General features: G+C 47.0%; 1 protein-coding gene across 1 annotated transcript; it reads right to left on the bottom strand.

Annotated features, from left to right (window-relative positions):
* Window positions 1-18083: 18083 nt before the first annotated feature.
* LOC120662870 (protein FAR1-RELATED SEQUENCE 5-like) lies at window positions 18084-20875 on the bottom strand. Its single transcript, XM_039941929.1, has 2 exons — window positions 18430-20875; window positions 18084-18328 (listed from the first exon to the last, which is right to left on the bottom strand). Exons 1-2 carry the CDS (start codon window positions 20873-20875, stop codon window positions 18084-18086), a joined length of 2691 nt encoding a protein of 896 aa, XP_039797863.1.

The following is a 20875-nucleotide window of genomic DNA, read 5'->3' as shown; positions in this document are numbered from 1 at the left end:
GAATTCCCGTCACACCAGATTCGGTTGCTCGTATTTTCAATTTGCCAAATAAAGGGGGGAAGGTGATGTATGAGCTTGATGTTGACGCAATAAACTCCATACAGAGTAAGTGTGACACCATTCAATGATCAGCACCAAAGATTGAACAAATAATGGAGATGCTGAAAAACAGCAAGACTGCAGACGAAGATTACCTGAGAGGCTGGCTGATGATAGCTATTTCAACATTCTTGTGCCCACCGACCAGCTTGGCAATAAGCCCTCGATGCTACCCTGCCTTAGTCGTCCTCTCAGTTGTGAAGAAGTTGAACTGGTGTGAGTCCGTGGTGAATCAGCTGAAGGATGCAGCTATAAAGATCAACAACAAAAAATTTGTGAGGGGTTGCATTCTTCTACTTGTTGTAAGTTTCACTTTGTTTTCCACCTGCAGTAATACGTGTTTCGCAGATTCACTAGATTTATTGTAGTTAATACATGCACGAAGTCTCATTGTATCTATTTTTTTCTTTTTCTTTTTCAGATTTTGTATGCAGACTCACTAGATCTTCCTAATATACAAGTCCCCACTAGTACTTCAAGGGTCTCTGTTTGGACGAGGACACTTATTGATTAGGTCATCAAGCTGGACAGAAATCACAATGGCTCTTTCGGCAAACTGAAGGTATACCAAAAGAATAACAGCAATATTGGGCGGCCTTCCTGTAACACCCCTGTGTTAATCGTCTCGCTAAGCATGAGTTAACTCGCTAATCGTGGACTCGAATTCGTCGTTAACGCTAATCACGTTCGCGTATTAAACAGCTACTTAGCTGTGTTCGATCTCATTTTTGTCCTTGTTCCGAGCTCCAAATCAACTTTCGCCCAAAACGAAAGTTGTAGATCTTCTTTTCCTCTACAGCTTTTGTTTTGGCCAAATTTCATGTTCCCATATGAAATTTTGAGTTTCAACTTGTCAAATTCGAGCCAAAATCATTAAACGAAGAAACAGTGCAGCTCCAGTGCTCGGCACTGTGCGCTCGCCGGCCATACCGGCGACTGTGCTCGTTGGCGCCGCTCCACGCGTCGGCAATCGCGCCCGACCTCGGCGTCGGCGCCCTTATCCTCGTGGACGCCCGAAGCTTCCCGTTCCGTTCCCCATTCTTCTTCCTCGGAGCTAGGTCGAGCTCAAGCGGGCAGAACCGAGCAGGGTCGCCGCCGTTCGTCGCGCCGGCCACGGCTCGCCGCCCCGCTTCGATTCATCGCGCTCCAACCCACTACACCTCGCCCCGAAGCTCGTCCATCTCTCCACGAGCGCGGCCGAGCCCTACCCGGCCAAAATCACGCATCAGACCACCGTCCACCATTGAAGCTCCGCTCCGAGCTTCGCCCCTCTCGTCGACGACCACCTTCCGGCCGTCCTCCGCTTCAAATTGAACCGCGGTGAGCACCCATACGACCTCCCCTCGCTCACCGGCCTTTTCCCCACCCTAATCCGCGGCCGCCGCCGTCGAAGCGCCGTCGCGCTGCCGCAGAACGCGCCGCCCGCCGCCCGTGACGCCGCCAGCCGCCCCTGCGCCTCCCCGTGCGCCGCCTCCGCGCGCCCTAGAGCCGCCCTGGCCCCCTGGTGCTCCCGCCGCCCGCTCCCGCCGCCGCCCTGCGCCGCCGCCGGCGGAACGCCGCCGCCGACGCGCGCCGCCGCCCTGTCCCGTGTGCGCCGCCGCCCTGCTGCCCGCGCGCGCCCTGCGCTCAGCCCCGCACGCGCCCCCGCTCCGCCTTAGCCGCAGGCGCGCCTCGCCTGCAGCCCCGCCGCGCCGCCGCCGGTCCGCCCCGCCGGCGGGGAGCGCCGCCGCGAGCCACCCGGCCGCGCCCCGCGCGTGCGGGTGCGAAGCAGAGGAAGGGGGGCGGGCCGGGTCGCTGACGGGTGGACCCCGGCTGTCAGCCCCCCCCCTTAAAGATGTTTTCCATTTTCTTGTTTTAGCTGAAACTTTAAAAATCCATGTAAATTCATAGAAAAATGCGAAAAATACCAAACCAATTTTGTTAGGTTTCTAAAATCTTGATCTTCAGAGGAAAAATTCTTGAACATGCACTTTGTCACTGTCTCCCCTGTTAATATTTGTTTTGTGCTTAAGCTAGTTTATTTATTACCGCTTTGTCTGTTGCTCTAAAAATTATGAAAAATTTGCAGTAGCTTACTCTTGGTATGTGTTGTTCACTGAAAAAGTTTCAGGCGCTTGTTCTTTACGCAAGTGTGTGAATCTAATTGTTGTTTAATTGCTTTTCTAGGGTTAAGACAAATGCTTTCGATCGTCGTTCTTTGTCGGAAAAATTCCGTGGCATGCTTTACTGTCTTCGCGTTACGCTGTTAAATTGTGTTGCTAGATCATGTTTGCAAGTTAGGGTTTTGCTTGTAGTTTGCCCTTGCCATGCTCTTTTATTTATTTTAAAGTTAGTAGCTGTTTTGGGAAGAATCACTGCATGCTAAATGTTGAGCTTTGGTTTCGCATCGTAAACACTTATGCATTGCTCTGTGTCCTATCTGTTGCATGACATATTTTATTCGTGTAGACGCCACGACCGACGCTGTCCACGAGCTAGTTGCTGAGCCGGTCCAGGAGCCACGAGCAGGAGCGCAGCAGGAGGACGCCGTTGAGCACGCCCCCGGAGACCTAGTTAACCCCGCTGACCTGCAAGGCAAGCCCCGGAGCATAACCATAATTTAAATTATTCAATGTTTATTTAAGTATTGTGCATTTATGTTCTAGGAGTTGAATGGAACCATAGTATGCATGTTTCCCTAGGTACCGTGGGCCTATACTAGTATGCAGGTGTCGATAGATATGCTTTGCTAAATAGGATTTCGGTAGAAGTCGAGTGATTGCTGTCACTCGCGAGTTTAGGATCTTGATCCCTTAGCTTTGGCTTGAAATGAATTGTTGAGTAAAGAGAAATGGAGACCGGGCGGAAATGAGTTGGTTTGGTATGGAATGGATGGAAAGTTAGCTCCGCCTGTGTCGATTGAGGACCGTTCCGTTGTTGGCAGTGCTGATCGAGGATTGAACAATACTAACCACATACCGGAAGTAGGAGGTAGTCGAAACCGGTAAGCTGTGTACCACCTTACAGCGGTGATTTGAATTCCGCCATGCTACGCTGGGCGTGGGAGTTGGTGGGTGTTGGATAGGATGCCGCCTCCGGGTTCTCCGGGAGTTCACTGCGAGGGGCCCATCACCTGGGTTTTAGCAGGCGTAGTTCAGATGCCGTGGTAATGTGGAAACAGTTGACGCGAGTGGCCCGACGGGGCTTGCCTGTGTCGTGTGAGTTAGGTCCACCTTGCAAGGTTAAATCGGATCGATTCGCCGTGACTCGCGGTTAAGAGAGCCTTGATCTCTTTGTCACATCGTAGTAAGAAAGTGGAATGAAAACGGAATGGAAAAGACTGGTTTGGAAGTTGTTAAAAGATAATCTGTTCCACCATGGGTGTTTTAGATGAATAGGCGAACTTAGTAATACTTGGTATACTAAATGGAGCTAAAATATTGAAAGTAAGGATTCACTTCTAGCAGCTTTTCAGCAAAAGAACTCCAGAGCCAAAAAGCTTTGCATGTCTAGGTAATGGGCTAAGTATACCCAGAGTCGGGTAAGCCTTGCTGAGTATTAGTATACTCAGGGTTGTTGTTGTAACCCCTCTGAGCAGGTTGTGTCCCGGCGGACTTCGAGGAGATCTGTGCGTCCTGGATTGGACAGCCGCTTCCTCCGGGTTGGACCGTCGAGTGGGCCCCGTCTTCCCCGTGAAGATTGGGCAGGTTGGCATCACATCGGTGGGCAGGATGTGGAGCTCACCTTTTATCGTCGTCGTAGCTATCGTATTGTATTTCGAACTCAGTTTTAAACTTCCGCTGTGCGTTTGAACTCTGTTGTTTGTATTTAAGACTTTTATGTAAAACTGGTGTTGTAAATTAATTTGAAGTTTTCTGTTGCTGGTAACACCTGTGCTCGTCTTCGTACGGGTCTAAGTGCAATTGTGATCCTGGAGTACAGTAGTTTAATCGGGATTTTACCCGACAGCCTGTCAGGTTACACCGTTTTAAGTGCACAGTAACTTGATTAAGTATTAAGATGATGGTTAGTGCATTTAAGCCGGTTTAATTTGGACGGTGCTGCTACAGCTGGCATCAGAGCTCTAAATTGCACTGGGGTGACTACCTTGCAACGATTTCGGGTTTTCGAAAAGTTGACGCTAGATGCGCTAAGGAATAGAATAGATAGTTCGTATGCCCTAATTATGTTGTATAAGTTAGGTGGCAACTAAGTATCTATTTTATTCCAGCACTTCCAGCTTTTCCTTTTTGTTAAACCTTATTTCGGTAACGACGCACCTACGCTGAGGTAAGCAAGGTAAGCATTCTGGTAGTCCTTAGAATAGCCCACGTGTTTCATACGTGCGCGGGTCCCGTATGTTGAGCATACGAGGAGGTGATAAGACTCGATTCAAACGAGCCTGTCGCTATCTGCCGCCTGATATGGAGTGCGGATTTCATGTCGTGTGATTGTGATCACGGCCATTTCGTAAGGCAATGTTACGAGATGTAAACCTGTCATGCGGTTGGCCATGACCGTGACCCTTGGGACACGTCTACCCTTGGATGTCCCGTAAGGCGAGTGTACGGGAAGTGAATACGTTGTTATGACGTATGCAGCGCTGCCCATTCAGCGTCGAACGTCTGAGTGCCATCTCTATAGTGGATGGTAATGTATGTATGAATATGTGGGAAACTGCATATGCGTTACCCGTGTGGCGTAGGACACATGGGGGCCGTTCGTGTGTGCTGGCACGAAGGGTCCAGAAATGGATATTATATCTGTCTCTGTGTTCTTCTGCAGGAAACTAACTCCGTAAGCGCGTTATAAAATCCTTGATCGTAGGAACGACTAGTCTATATATAGGGAGAGAACGTAATTGTGCCACCGATTGCTCTCGTATACCATATTTTGGTACTTGTTTGGGTGAGAAACGCTAGAACGTGGCATGCATCTTGTATTCCTGAGTTGTGTGTTTGTTTTGTTACCTTCGGTTGCGCTTCACAAAAAAATTTATTTGGATCACCATGTTTTTACTATGTGTTCTTAAAAATTTATTTGTGTTGCGTTATCAAGTTTAAACCTGTTTCTTTTGAAAACTGTGACTTACGTTAGTGCTATGTGTTCTTACAGATGGCTAGCTTCACGCACGTGATCGTGGACGCTGAGGGTTGGGCGCATTCCAGTGCCCTCCACACCGGCCACTTTCCTCGTCTGCTGTGGCAGATGCTCAGGGCGTTTGACTACACTGAGCCCCCACAGTACTCTGGACACGAGTCTAGCTTGCTGGGCACCGAGCGCTGTCAGATGATCGTGAAGATTCCTGCTTGCCCCGCTCGCTTGGATTGGGACTCGTGGCAGCTCACTGTCTATGGTAGGAAGCTGGCAGACTCCTGGGAGATTGCAGCTAGGAAGGCTATTGAGGAGTTCTCAGAGAAGCATAATGCAGAGGTGATAGATACTCCTTACAGTGTGTTTCCTCTGAGGGATGAGACTACTCAGGCCTATACAGATCGGGTGAACCGCAACCTGAACATCATGATGCCCGACTACAGCGTCAGGACAGCACTCTCGTTCAGCTACTCCTCAGCTTTGAGCAACATGTATGAGCAGCTTCGCGAGGAAAATGCGATATGCAGGAGCAAGGCTCGAGAGGCTCACCTCCATGAGCAGCACATGATTGGTACCCAGGACAAGATCAAGACCCTGAAGGCCAAGTCTAGAGCAAGGAAGATCAGGATTCAGGAGTTGCAGGAGGAGTTAGAGAACAGGACTCAGATGGTGCAGCACCTTGAGGGGCAGCTTCAGCAGGCCCAGGAGTGGATTGAGGACGCCCAGGCTCAGGTGCAGGCAGCAGCAGATATGCAGGCCGAGGCAGCCGAGGAGGAGCCAGAAGAAGAAGAAGAAGAGGAAGAGGACCCTGAGGAGATCGAGGGAGTGTCTGGAGTCGAGTCTGGACCTGGGACTCCGTGAGGACGTGGATGGATAGTGTTGATTCTCCCCTTGCAGTGCAGCCTCACTGTAGGATAGTTGGGTAGGATGACCAACATAGAGCTTTAGGCTAACCTTGGGTTGAGAATTCTTTTGTGGCTCAGTAGTTCGAGTCATGTAGGATAACCCTCCTAGTGTGGTGTGTAGCCGGGTCGTGTAAGACCCCGTAGTGGTGTGTTGTAGGGTCGTTTGTGAACCTTTCTCCCATGTTAGTTTGTTGCCGTAGCACGGCTTGGGTTGTACTGAACCTTATTCCAGCTGAAGCAGCGTGGCTGCTTATTGTAAAATTTTACTCCCGTAATGATCGTTTCTGTCACTGTGTGAAATTTCAGCCTTGAGTTGTGTTTTGATCGTCTTCGAATCTGAAACATTGTTGAGCGAGGTTAGTTTTGCATACGTTAGAACTACTCTGGACGGAAATTGTTGATTGAGACGGTTCCAACCGAAGCAATTAAATTTAATTCCCTTGGTGAACCATCTCGCGAGAGAAATGATTCATGCCGTGTGTTCATAATATATATGCACATTCTTTACTTGCATGGATTAGTCTTGCTAGCAAAATGGCTAACCAGGGGAATGATTATTTTTGCAGATGGGTGATAACCATGACAATGACAATCACGAGGCACTGCCCCAACAACCTCCCTTTTTGGCTCAAGCTGTTGCAGCTCTTATCGCCGACTGCAATGAGCAGACGGAGTTGATAAGGCAACTGGTGCAAGCCCAGGTCAATGCCGGCAGAGGTCGACATGCTCCCCCACTAGCACCAGCAGAAACTGACTATGTCGGTTTTCTGGCCACCCAGCCACCTCTGTTCCATAAGGCCGATGATCCCCTTGAGGCTGATGCCTGGATTCGCACCATTGAGGATAAGTTCAGTATCCTCAATTGCATAGAGTTGGACAAAGCCGCCTTTGCAGCGCAACAGCTGCGAGGACCTGCGAAAATATGGTGGGTCAATCATAAGGCTCTACTTCCCGCTGGTACACGTCTCACTTGGGATGAGTTTGTGGCAGCGTTTAAAGCTCACCACATCCCTACGAGCTTAATGAGGCGAAAGATGGCAGAGTTCCTAGCCCTGAAACAAGGGACTAACACCGTGCTGCAATATGCTCAAACCTTCAATCAGCTATCTCAGTACGGCGGTTTTCATGTGGATACTGATGAGAAGAAGCAGGATTGCTTCAGAAGGGGACTCAGCACAAAGCTTCAGGACAAGCTAGCTCTCACCACATGCAACAACTTTACTGATCTGGTTAATAAGGCCATCACGCAGGAAGATGCCACAATGGCACACAAAGCTGACAAGAAGAGAAAGGCACCTGCTGGATCCTCCAGCAATGCACCCCAGAGATACAAGCTGGTTCAGACAGGGAATCAGCAGGCTTCAAACCGTCCTCCACAGCAGGGCCGTTGGGTCGCTAGGCCACCCCAGCAACAGCAGCCGTGGGTACCTCGTTTCCCGACACAGCAGCAGAGGCCCCTAATGCTACAAGCTCCACGCCCCACCAACTACCCTTGTTACAATTGTGGTAACCTGGGGCACTTTGCACGTGACTGCCGTCTGCCACCTCGGCAGAATAACTACAAGACTCCTGCGCTGAGTCAAGGTTCCAGCCAGAAAGATCAGAAAAAGAAGGTTGTACCTGCCAAGACTGGTCGTGTGAACTACACCACTCTGGAGGAAGTCCCGGAGGGCACTCAAGTGATGGCGGGTACATTCTCCGTTAATCACTGCTCTGTTACTGTGCTATTTGATTCTGGAGCATCTCATAATTTTATCAGTGAAGCATGTGTGGCACGACTTCACTTACAAGTAACATGCCTAGAGAAACCCTACATTATTCAGACACCTGGCAATCGATTAAATGCTGGCCAAGTAGTTCGAAATGTTCCCCTTAGCTTGGGTGGGAAAAATTTTCCACTCACTCCCATTGTCCTTCCAAGCCAGGGGATAGATATCATACTTGGAATGAATTGGATGAAGAAGCATGGCGTTATCATCAATACATCTTCTCGTGTTCTTCAGTTCAACTCTTCCATGTATGGTTCTATGGAAATTCATCTTTCCCAGCATGCAATTCCAGCCACTGTCATATACCATCTTGAGGGGAAAATCCTAGAGGTAATTCCAGTGGTTTGTGAATACCCCGATGTGTTTCCGGAGGACTTGCCAGGCATGCCTCCCGATCGGGATATTGAGTTTGTCATTGAGTTACAACCTGGCACAGCGCCTATATCTCGAAGGCCATATCGAATGACTCCGAATGAGTTAGCTGAATTAAAAATCCAGTTACAAGAGTTGCTGGATAAAGGCTATATCCGACCGAGCACCTCACCTTGGGGTTGCCCGGCTCTGTTCGTAAAGAAGAAAGATCACGGGCTGAGGCTATGTGTGGATTACCGACCTCTGAATGCAGTGACCATCAAAAACAAATATCCACTTCCTCGTATCGATATTCTTTTTGATCAACTAGCCGGAGCTAAGGTATTCTCAAAAATAGATCTTCGATCTGGCTATCATCAGATAAAAATCAGACCGGTGGATATACCAAAAACAGCATTCTCTACTCGTTATGGGTTATACGAGTATTTGGTGATGTCCTTTGGATTAACCAATGCTCCAGCGTATTTCATGTACCTCATGAATTCGGTATTCATGCCGGAGTTAGACAAGTTCGTCGTGGTCTTCATTGATGACATCTTGATCTACTCCAAGAATGAGGAAGAACATGCCCAGCATCTTCATATAGTACTTCAGCGTCTGAGAGAGCACCAACTTTATGCCAAATTCAGCAAGTGTGACTTCTGGCTGAAGGAAGTACCATTCCTCGGTCACGTCATATCTGCTGAGGGCATCTCTGTGGATCCCAGTAAAGTACAGGATGTACTCGATTGGGAAGCTCCCACTTCAGTTCCTGAAATCCGCAGTTTCTTGGGTTTAGCTGGGTATTATCGACGATTTATTCCAGAATTCTCCCGAATTGCGAAGCCGATGACTGAACTTCTGAAAAAGGGTGTCAAGTTCTATTGGAGTAATCAATGTGAGGAAGCTTTCCAGAAATTGAAGACACTTCTCACTTCTGCTCCAATCTTGGCCCAACCAGATACTACAAAACCATTCGATGTCTACTGTGATGCCTCGGGCACAGGACTTGGCTGTGTTCTGATGCAGGAGAACCGAGTGATTGCTTATGCATCTCGATCACTCAAGCGTCATGAAGAAAACTATCCCACTCATGATCTTGAATTAGCAGCTGTGGTCCATTCACTGAAGATCTGGCGACACTATCTTTTAGGTTCATTGTGCAACATCTATACCGATCACAAGAGCCTCAAATATCTGTTCACTCAAGCTGATTTGAACATGCGTCAAAGAAGATGGCTTGAGTTGATTAAAGATTATGAGCTCGAAGTGCATTATCATCCTGGCAAGGCAAATGTAGTTGCCGATGCGCTGAGTCGCAAAGCTCACTGTCATTGCATCTCAGCTATACCATTAAGCGAATCTCTTTGCTTTGAAATGGAAAAGCTGAATTTGAGTATCGTACCACATGGCACATTGGCTCATCTAGAGCTTACTCCTACTCTTCGCGATCTCATCATAGCGGCACAAAAGCAAGATAAAGGGGTGAAGGAAATTCAGAGAAGACTATCAGAAGGAGACCCTAAAGTGAATTGCTTCCACCAGGATACTGAGAATGTATTATGGTTCAAGAACCGATTAGTGGTGCCTAAGAATTTTGGACTCAGAAAACAGATCCTTGATGAAGCTCATACGTCACGATTATCAATTCATCCGGGTAGCAACAAGATGTACCAAGACCTGAAGCAACGATTTTGGTGGACTCGGATGAAAAGGGAAATAGCCAAGTATGTGTCGGAGTGTGATATCTGTCGGATGGTTAAAGCCAGTCATCTCAGACCAGCTGGGACTCTTCAACCCTTGAATATTCTAGAATGGAAATGGGAAGATATAAGTATGGATTTCATCGTCGACTTACCTCGAACTCAAAAGGGTTACGACTCTATTTGGGTTATAGTGGATAGATTAACCAAGTCGGCACATTTCCTCCCAGCTAAGACGACGTACTTGACCAAACAATATGCGGAATTGTACATGGATCGCATACTATGTTTACATGGTGTGCCAAAGACTATCATTTCCGATCGAGGAACTCAGTTCGTTGCTCGTTTTTGGGAGCAATTACATGCTTGCTTGGGAACGCATCTTATTCGTAGCTCTGCATATCACCCTCAAACAGACGGCCAAACGGAGAGGATAAATCAAATTTTGGAGGATATGCTTCGTGCATGTGTTTTGACCTATCCACAGAAATGGGATCAATGCTTGCCGTTAGCTGAATTCTCTTATAACAATAGTTATCAAGAGAGCATCAAAATGGCACCATTCGAAGCACTGTATGGTCGTCGATGCCGTACACCTCTCAATTGGTCTGAAACCGGAGAAAGAACAATATTTGGGCCTGACATGGTTCAAGAGGCTGAAGAACAAGTTCGCCTTATCCAAGCCAACTTAAAGATTGCGCAATCTCGACAGAAGAGCTATGCAGATAAAAGAAGAGATCCACTCGTCTTTAAGGTCGGTGACCACGTCTATCTCAAAGTATCACCTTGGAAAGGTGTGCAAAGGTTTGGAATAAAGGGAAAGCTAGCTCCCCGCTACATCGGTCCATATCCAATTGTGGAACGATGCGGTCCTGTGGCTTATCCGTTGGATCTTCCAGCGAATCTTTCTGCAGTTCATAACATCTTCCATGTATCGCAACTCAGAATGTGCCTTAGAGTTCCGACTGAAGCTGTGGCAAGTGACTCGATTCAATTAGAGTCTGATCTCACCTATCCTGAGCATCCTATCAAGATCATTGATCGCAAGGATCGAGTTACTCGTCGCACAACCAACCGATTCTACAAAGTTCAATGGAGTAATCACTCCGAAGATGAAGCGACTTGGGAGAAGGAGGAATTTCTGAAATCCAAGTATCCGGAGTTCTTAAACGCTCATCCAGGTACTACATCTTCGAACCCTTTCCGCTTGTTTGAATTCTCTCATGCTTGAATCTCGGGACGAGATTCTTTTAAGGGGGGAAGGCTGTAACACCCCTGTGTTAATCGTCTCGCTAAGCATGAGTTAACTCGCTAATCATGGACTCGAATTCGTCGTTAACGCTAATCACGTTCGCGTATTAAACAGCTACTTAGCTGTGTTCGATCTCGTTTTTGTCCTTGTTCCGAGCTCCAAATCAACTTTCGCCCAAAACGAAAGTTGTAGATCTTCTTTTCCTCTACAACTTTTGTTTTGGCCAAATTTCATGTTCCCATATGAAATTTTGAGTTTCAACTTGTCAAATTCGAGCCAAAATCATTAAACGAAGAAACAGTGCAGCTCCAGTGCTCGGCACTGTGCGCTCGCCGGCCATACCGGCGACTGTGCTCGTCGGCGCCGCTCCACGCGTCGGCAATCGCGCCCGACCTCGGCGTCGGCGCCCTTATCCTCGTGGACGCCCGAAGCTTCCCGTTCCGTTCCCCATTCTTCTTCCTCGGAGCTAGGTCGAGCTCAAGCGGGCAGAACCGAGCAGGGTCGCCGCCGTTCGTCGCGCCGGCCACGGCTCGCCGCCCCGCTTCGATTCATCGCGCTCCAACCCACTACACCTCGCCCCGAAGCTCGTCCATCTCTCCACGAGCGCGGCCGAGCCCTACCCGGCCGAAATCACGCATCAGACCACCGTCCACCATTGAAGCTCCGCTCCGAGCTTCGCCCCTCTCGTCGACGACCACCTTCCGGCCGTCCTCCGCTTCAAATTGAACCGCGGTGAGCACCCATACGACCTCCCCTCGCTCACCGGCCTTTTCCCCACCCTAATCCGCGGCCGCCGCCGTCGAAGCGCCGTCGCGCTGCCGCAGAACGCGCCGCCCGCCGCCCGTGACGCCGCCAGCCGCCCCTGCGCCTCCCCGTGCGCCGCCTCCGCGCGCCCTAGAGCCGCCCTGGCCCCCTGGTGCTCCCGCCGCCCGCTCCCGCCGCCGCCCTGCGCCGCCGCCGGCGGAACGCCGCCGCCGACGCGCGCCGCCGCCCTGTCCCGTGTGCGCCGCCGCCCTGCTGCCCGCGCGCGCCCTGCGCTCAGCCCCGCACGCGCCCCCGCTCCGCCTTAGCCGCAGGCGCGCCTCGCCTGCAGCCCCGCCGCGCCGCCGCCGGTCCGCCCCGCCGGCGGGGAGCGCCGCCGCGAGCCACCCGGCCGCGCCCCGCGCGTGCGGGTGCGAAGCAGAGGAAGGGGGGTGGGCCGGGTCGCTGACGGGTGGACCCCGGCTGTCAGCCCCCCCCTTAAAGATGTTTTCCATTTTCTTGTTTTAGCTGAACTATAAAAATCCATGTAAATTCACAGAAAAATGCGAAAAATACCAAACCAATTTTGTTAGGTTTCTAAAATCTTGATCTTCAGAGGAAAAATTCTTGAACATGCACTTTGTCACTGTCACCCCTGTTAATATTTGTTTTGTGCTTAAGCTAGTTTATTTATTACCGCTTTGTCTGTTGCTCTAAAAATTATGAAAAAATTGCAGTAGCTTACTCTTGGTATGTGTTGTTCACTGAAAAAGTTTCAGGTGCTTGTTCTTTACGCAAGTGTGTGAATCTAATTGTTGTTTAATTGCTTTTCTAGGGTTAAGACAAATGCTTTCGATCGTCGTTCTTTGTCGGAAAAATTCCGTGGCATGCTTTACTGTCTTCGCGTTACGCTGTTAAATTGTGTTGCTAGATCATGTTTGCAAGTTAGGGTTTTGCTTGTAGTTTGCCCTTGCCATGCTCTTTTATTTATTTTAAAGTTAGTAGCTGTTTTGGGAAGAATCACTGCATGCTAAATGTTGAGCTTTGGTTTCGCATCGTAAACACTTATGCATTGCTCTGTGTCCTATCTGTTGCATGACATATTTTATTCATGTAGACGCCACGACCGACGCTGTCCACGAGCTAGTTGCTGAGCCGGTCCAGGAGCCACGAGCAGGAGCGCAGCAGGAGGACGTCATTGAGCACGCCCCCGGAGACCTAGTTAACCCCGCTGACCTACAAGGCAAGCCCCGGAGCATAACCATAATTTAAATTATTCAATGTTTATTTAAGTATTGTGCATTTATGTTCTAGGAGTTGAATGGAACCATAGTATGCATGTTTCCCTAGGTACCGTGGGCCTATACTAGTATGCAGGTGTCGATAGATATGCTTTGCTAAATAGGATTTCGGTAGAAGTCGAGTGATTGCTGTCACTCGCGAGTTTAGGATCTTGATCCCTTAGCTTTGGCTTGAAATGAATTGTTGAGTAAAGAGAAATGGAGACCGGGCGGAAATGAGTTGGTTTGGTATGGAATGGATGGAAAGTTAGCTCCGCCTGTGTCGATTGAGGACCGTTCCGTTGTTGGCAGTGCTGATCGAGGATTGAACAATACTAACCACATACCGGAAGTAGGAGGTAGTCGAAACCGGTAAGCTGTGTACCACCTTACAGCGGTGATTTGAATTCCGCCATGCTACGCTGGGCGTGGGAGTTGGTGGGTGTTGGATAGGATGCCGCCTCCGGGTTCTCCGGGAGTTCACTGCGAGGGGCCCATCACCTGGGTTTTAGCAGGCGTAGTTCAGATGCCGTGGTAATGTGGAAACAGTTGACGCGAGTGGCCCGACGGGGCTTGCCTGTGTCGTGTGAGTTAGGTCCACCTTGCAAGGTTAAATCGGATCGATTCGCCGTGACTCGCGGTTAAGAGAGCCTTGATCTCTTTGTCACATCGTAGTAAGAAAGTGGAATGAAAACGGAATGGAAAAGACTGGTTTGGAAGTTGTTAAAAGATAATCTGTTCCACCATGGGTGTTTTAGATGAATAGGCGAACTTAGTAATACTTGGTATACTAAATGGAGCTAAAATATTGAAAGTAAGGATTCACTTCTAGCAGCTTTTCAGCAAAAGAACTCCAGAGCCAAAAAGCTTTGCATGTCTAGGTAATGGGCTAAGTATACCCAGAGTCGGGTAAGCCTTGCTGAGTATTAGTATACTCAGGGTTGTTGTTGTAACCCCTCTGAGCAGGTTGTGTCCCGGCGGACTTCGAGGAGATCTGTGCGTCCTGGATTGGACAGCCGCTTCCTCCGGGTTGGACCGTCGAGTGGGCCCCGTCTTCCCCGTGAAGATTGGGCAGGTTGGCATCACATCGGTGGGCAGGATGTGGAGCTCACCTTTTATCGTCGTCGTAGCTATCGTATTGTATTTCGAACTCAGTTCTAAACTTCCGCTGTGCGTTTGAACTCTGTTGTTTGTATTTAAGACTTTTATGTAAAACTGGTGTTGTAAATTAATTTGAAGTTTTCTGTTGCTGGTAACACCTGTGCTCGTCTTCGTACGGGTCTAAGTGCAATTGTGATCCTGGAGTACAGTAGTTTAATCGGGATTTTACCCGACAGCCTGTCAGGTTACACCGTTTTAAGTGCACAGTAACTTGATTAAGTATTAAGATGATGGTTAGTGCATTTAAGTCGGTTTAATTTGGACGGTGCTGCTACACTTCCATCACTCTTTTTTTCCACACACACCACTGCATTACGTGCCAAACTGAATAATCACCTTTTCTTTTCTTGTTCAGTTGAAACAATCTCATCATTCAGTTGGGGCAGGTTTCAGTCTGCAGATGGATGACATTAGCAGATTTGTAACTTCAAAAGTGCCAAGACAGCTAGCAGCAGCGGTATGTGTGACAAGCCAATATCTATCTATTTTTTGTTACATGTCAAGGTCTGTGTAGGTTACTGCTACAAGTAAAGCAATTATTTTAGAATGGAATGCAGCATCCCCACACTCCCAAGCTCATAGTCTATGTAGGTTAATGCAGCACGGGAACGCAGCTTGATGATTTCATCCAACCTTTTCTTTTTTGCTGAAGAAAAAGAAAATCTGCGAAGCTGTAAGCAAAGCCCTCAGCGGTGTCACAGAGATTCTAGGCACATTCATCCAAGATTTGTGTGCCGCAGAAGAAACTGCTGGAGCAAGTACTAGTAGACCCAAGCGCAGGAGGGTATTGAAACACGATGATGAAGAAGAAGAATCTGAGGATCCAGACTACAAAGAAGATGAGACAGAGGAAGAATCCGAGGATTCATACTACAGTGAAGAAGATGGTATGGAGGACAACAGCGATGATGGAAGCACAGGACCGCCCCTTGAGGATGAACCTGCTGGTGTAGATGCACCTGGGGATGCCCCATATATAGAAGAAAATGAAGATCTCGTTCCACTCAGCACAAGGCTAAAAAGGTTTCAGTCCATTGCAACAAAAAATGTACAAGGAAGTTTTGCAGCAGCACCTCAAAGAATAGCTAAATGTTTACCACCAGAGAAGTCTCCAGTAGTGCAGAAACTAGGCAACATTGATGCCAGACATGCAAAACTAAAGCTGCCAGACATCCCAACTAGTGCAGCTAAAGCTGACAAGAACAATGTTGCAACTGACAAAGGTTGCAGCTCCAAGGAGAGTGTGCCAACAGTCAGCAAGCATCACATTACCACTCCAAGAACTAATGCAGTTCAAGATGACAAGAACAATAACACCACAAAACAATCCAGCAGCACACCTGGGATGGATAAAGCGAGAGCTAATGTTGTACTAGAGTCAGCAAGCAGCTCCAAGGTCCGCCCCTGGGACTTCCCTGTCGACGTCCCTGAGTTTGATATCATGAAGTCAATTGAAGAGGCCACACCCCTTGAGACTTGCCCACCCACACCTCCTACCGGCAAGACCAGTAAGTTCAGGTCAAGAAACACACTCAATTTTTTACGGACTGTTAATACATATTGAGTTGCATATCTGAAAATTCAGAAGTTTTATCTAGACAAATACACTGAATTTGCCATGTTCTTAACACATTATCGCCTCGATAAATGCACTAAGTAGCATGATGCATTCCCATTTTTTGATGGATCCTCATACTGTTATTGCTAAAGTTTAAACACAAAAATGCTGAACCTAACAGACCAATTTGCTTGTTAGATTAGTTTAAGTTGCCTGCAAATAAAAGTAGAGACACCGTAGGAAACATTGGAGGAAAGCAAAATGATTAACACTTGTTTGGCGGGGGGGGGCAATTATGGTGATTATATATGTAGAAAAACTAATTAAAGTTAGTAGGCAACAATGTTGTAACACAGCTAACATATTTGCCCTCCCTTTTTATTTGTTTTTCAGATTCTAGATGAACACTGGACGGCCTACCTGACGAGGAATATTTATTATGGGAAGCGGAAGCTATTCGGGTTCATGAACAAGCAAAAGCAAAGCAAAAGCAAAGGCTCAACATCAAACTCACAAAGCATAGAAGACCCTACAAGAAACAAGTGCTACAATCCAATTTCAGCACCAAACAACAAGCCAACAATGCATGCAGCACCAACCCCACAAGTAGCGGGGATAACTGCTGCTGCATCAGTAGAGGGTGATTCTTCTATCACACCTTTGTGTGTTCCTCCACCGAGAAGAGCATTCAAACTGGGTGCAGCATTGCAATCCCCGTACGTTCCGATTGATCCGAGGAGAATGCCCTTCAAGTGCAGCAAGGAAGTGTGCAAGGTATATGATGCCGTTTGCATGTTTGCTAGAAGGTCCACCAGGTCGAAGAGCAGCGAGTATGTAAACTCCCCTTTCTGATCCCTATTTACAGAGTTTTTATAGCCCACAAAATATGATCTACAACATTGATTTTTTTTTACAGGCAACCCATAATAAACTACATGTTCAACTTCGCTTCATTGGGCCATCTTGCGGACTCAGTTAAACCAGGTGGGAAGCTAAAGAATACTGTCGCAGAGATCGGCATCTATGTCATTAATGGCAAGAAGAAAAGGGGAGCCACAAGACATGTTCTACCACTTCACGTTTCAGTGAGCCCCTCCCCCCCCCCCCCCCCACCCGAGTAATTTAGTAATGTTCTGAAGGCATTTTTGTTTCTCTAGGAAGGCAACTTATTTGCAATATCACATGCCAATGCAGACATTTCTGCAGCACAACCAAAGTGGGATGACAGCCGTAACACAAGTGTTTAAGAAGGATACAAACCACCTGGACCACAGACAACTGGTATATAACACTACACACTATTATCTATGTGTTTAGCTAAATCATCTATGTGTTTTGCTTTTTTCTGCACATTATTTCCTTTTTTTTTGCCACACCTGCCCTTCTCTGCAATGGTGAATTTTTTGCATGATGCTGGACATATTTTTTTTACAGATTCTCTTCCCAGTTCTACAAAAGCTAGTATAGTCTGATGAACATTCCGGACATTACTTTCTGATTGTGCTTAATTTGCGCAATAAAAGGTTTGAAGTGTTGGACTCTATGAGGAATCTGGAAAACGGGAAGCTGGCTGAATGTTGTAACAAGATCACCAATGCAATAAAATCTCTGTGGAAGATATATTATCCTGACGCAAAAAACCCAATCAACAAATACGAAATTGTGGATATTTCAATCCCAAAACAGACAAACAAGTAAGTAACTCTTTTTTTTCCTTTTCATGCCTGCTGTACATGTACCCCACACCCCCTCCCAACACACGCAAAACTTACATGCTCCCTCTTGTCATTTTTTTATGACAACACTCAGCCACGATTGCGGGTTCCACATGCTGATGAACGCAGAGTATTATGATGGGCGCACAGTGTGCAATATCCAAGAGGGTGACATGCCCAGGATTCGAAAGATTTTGACACACAAGTGGGTGACCTATGATGAAAATGACACAGACTGGGAAGAGATGCTAAACCTGGAAATGACACTCAAGGGTATGTATGCAGTTTCTCACATTATCAATAGCATTTCAGTTGTAAGCACTAGGCAATTGAACACATTCCCCCAGTCCTTTTTTAGCATATGAAAAAAATACATAATGCCGTAATAGTATCAGGGCTGTACTGAAGCAATATTTTAAGCAACTATTTTAGGCACCACCAAGCTATTGTTTGATTCCATTCTCTTAAAAAAAAGCCTATTCCACAGCAACAGATCCTAACACCACACCTTCTCTCTCTTTCGTTGGGCACTTTGCAGCATTATGGTTAGTGCTTTTGCAAAGGCTGCACTTGTTCTTTCTTTTTGATCCAGCATTCATCCCTTTTTTAAACCTTTTCCCCTTCTTGCACCCTTTGACTTTTGATCTTGGGGGGTTGCCGACACCTGTAGTCATTGCACTAGCGCCATCAAAATCACCATAGATGGTAACAGGGGCATCACCTGAAAATAAAAACAAGGTTTCCATTTACAGATATAAACTCCCCTTTTTAATAGGATAGCAGACATAAAAAATGTCTTTTTTGCTGCAGCAAAAAATGCACCTGCTGGGAGAGGGGCCAAACCACCTGTGTCTTCAGTCACACCTGCTTCATGGTGCGTTGAAATATTTTGCACCATAGGATCAAACACAACATGTGTATCAGTTGAACCAATTATACCCATATTAGCAGCACCATTAGACCCATCTGCGTTGACAGACCTTGCTCGATTAGCGCCCCGTGCCTTTCGAGCATTGCTTTTTTTCCTCTGTTTGATCTCAGCAATTTCAGCTTGCATCAACTTTATGTGATTGCCCATAACAGTGTAGGTCTCCTTCGAAACACACCCCTCAACTGCTAAACTTGCAAAAGCTGTAGATAGATTGGTGAACCACAAAGTCCTTTTGGTGTTGAGAGGCATGCCACGGGCTATGAATTCAGCAGGCACATGTGCATTAGGCTCAGCATTCTCACCCCCTTGAATTGCTTCTTGCGTCCATCTCTTCAATATGTAGCGTTGTGGTATATTCTTCACTCCCAATCTTGTTAAGATCTTCATTATATGGCAACAAAGCATCCCATCCCTATCAAACTTGCTGCACTCACAGTAGGAACTTTCTTCCTCCACCACGGCTGTCACAAGATATGTCCTTTTTCCATAGCCGTAGACAAAATTGTTGTTCGGCACAAGCAAATATTGGAACTGACCTTCAGGCGTCACCTCATATTCAGCAGTTTTCTCAAATTCTTTTGAGAATCTATAGAATAGGTTCTTAGTGTACACAGTTGACGCGTGTTTCTCAATTGGGTATCTAGACCACCTTCTCCTCTCCTTATCATCAGTTCTGAAGTCCTGCCCATCTTGAGCCACCAAGCACTTGTCTTGAATCTTTGAGTACTGCCTAACAAAGTGCAGAATCGACATGTTTGGGTTCACATACTTTTTCAGCACAGCATTAAACCCCTCACTCCTCTGAGTCGATTGCAAGAACGGGTAAAAACAATGCATGTAGTAAGCTGACACAAAACTGCTACGAATTGCATAAAGACGTTGGAAATGAACATTCTCTTGCAAATTATATTTGCTGATCATAGCAGACCACTTTACTTCAAATTCATCTGGACTAACGGTGTAGTTCATGCATTCCTTGAAGTCATCTTCCAATTTTTCATCTTTATCAAGGATAGGGCCTATTGTTCCAGTAAATTTGTCCATTATGTGCCACCGACAGTTCCTGTGATTTGTATTTGGAAATGTCTGCGCGATTGCACACCTCATAGCACCATCTTGGTCAGTTATTATGCTCACAGGCGCTTTGCCCTGCATTGCTTCTAGGAATGTTTCAAACAGCCACACATAGCTAGGGGTTTTTTCATCTCTTATGAAGCCACACCCCAGCATGAACGACTGCCCATGCTTGTTGATCCCAATAAATGGAGCAAAGGGCATATCATACATGTTTGTCATATAGGTAGCATCAAAAGACACCAAATCATTGTACAATTCAATGTAGGCATGCCTTGCAGCTCCATCAACCCAAAACAGGCATTCAACTCTGCTATCTTCGTCAAGCTTTATCTTGTAAAAGAATTCAGCATCTTGATCTTCTAGCTCCTTAAAGTAGTCCAAGGTCTCCTGAACATCTTTGTACTTTTCATCTTTCCTAATGGTGGAATGAAAGTTGCTAACATCTTTTCCTTCATATGGAACTAGCTGCGCAGAGCCATAAAACTCGTTCATAAGTTGCGTTATACGACCAGTGTGCAAGTTGGACCCATGCAACAATGCAATGAAATCCTTCTCCTCTTTAGGTATCCCCTTGTGAGACCTTAGGAACTTTTTCAGTGATGGCTTCAAAACAAGGTCATGGTTGTGATCTGGCACAAAGTTTATCACATGCCATTTGCCAGCAATCAGTTTGACAACCATTTTGGCTTTACAGTCTGTATGCATCATCTTTTCCCTCTTTCTCTTTTTGCCGCCATCCAACTTCTTCTTCTTTTCTGCTCCCTCATCGCAATCATTAGGATCTGAATCTTCATCAAAATTGCTATCATCAGTTTCAGCAACTGGTTGCTCTTCCTTCGTTTTCCTCTGTCGCCCCTCTTTGTTGCAGACGAACTGAACCTTGTTCTGCTCTCTGGTCACCCCTGATAGCCGTGTAGTACTAGTACGAACAGAAAAACCAATCCTCTTTGCATATGAATTGTAGAACTCTCTTGCTTCCTGTTTAGTGGAAAATGCTTGCCTTGTGTATGGCACTGGTGGTGTCAACCAAATATCTTCCACAACCTCTTTTGTAACAATAGTAGATTCTTGGTTGTTAAGCGGACAACCATCTGCATTTTGGGTTGTAGCGTCAGCATTTGATGGATTGTCAACGCCATTGTGCTCATCACCTTCTAAACTTGCATCAACCAAAGGTACTTGAGTGCGGTAGGAAGGACTTGTATTAACAGCATCCAGGAAATCAAAATCAACTTCTGAAGGAAACTGATTCAAATCCAT

This window comes from Panicum virgatum, chromosome 2N, assembly GCF_016808335.1.
Source record: "Panicum virgatum strain AP13 chromosome 2N, P.virgatum_v5, whole genome shotgun sequence".
Taxonomy (NCBI): Eukaryota; Viridiplantae; Streptophyta; class Magnoliopsida; order Poales; family Poaceae; genus Panicum; species Panicum virgatum.
This window is presented reverse-complemented; position numbering and strand designations above follow the sequence as displayed.

What these genes read in the sequence shown, in the direction of transcription:
- LOC120662870 (XM_039941929.1), bottom strand. Translation starts at nt 20,875, where the DNA reads ATGGATTTGAATCAGTTTCCTTCAGAAGTTGATTTTGATTTCCTGGAT. An exon ending in TTTGGCCCCTCTCCCAGCAG is followed by an intron (nt 18,329 to 18,429) that starts GTGCATTTTTTG and finishes TTTTATTTTCAG; the next exon opens with GTGATGCCCCTGTTACCATC.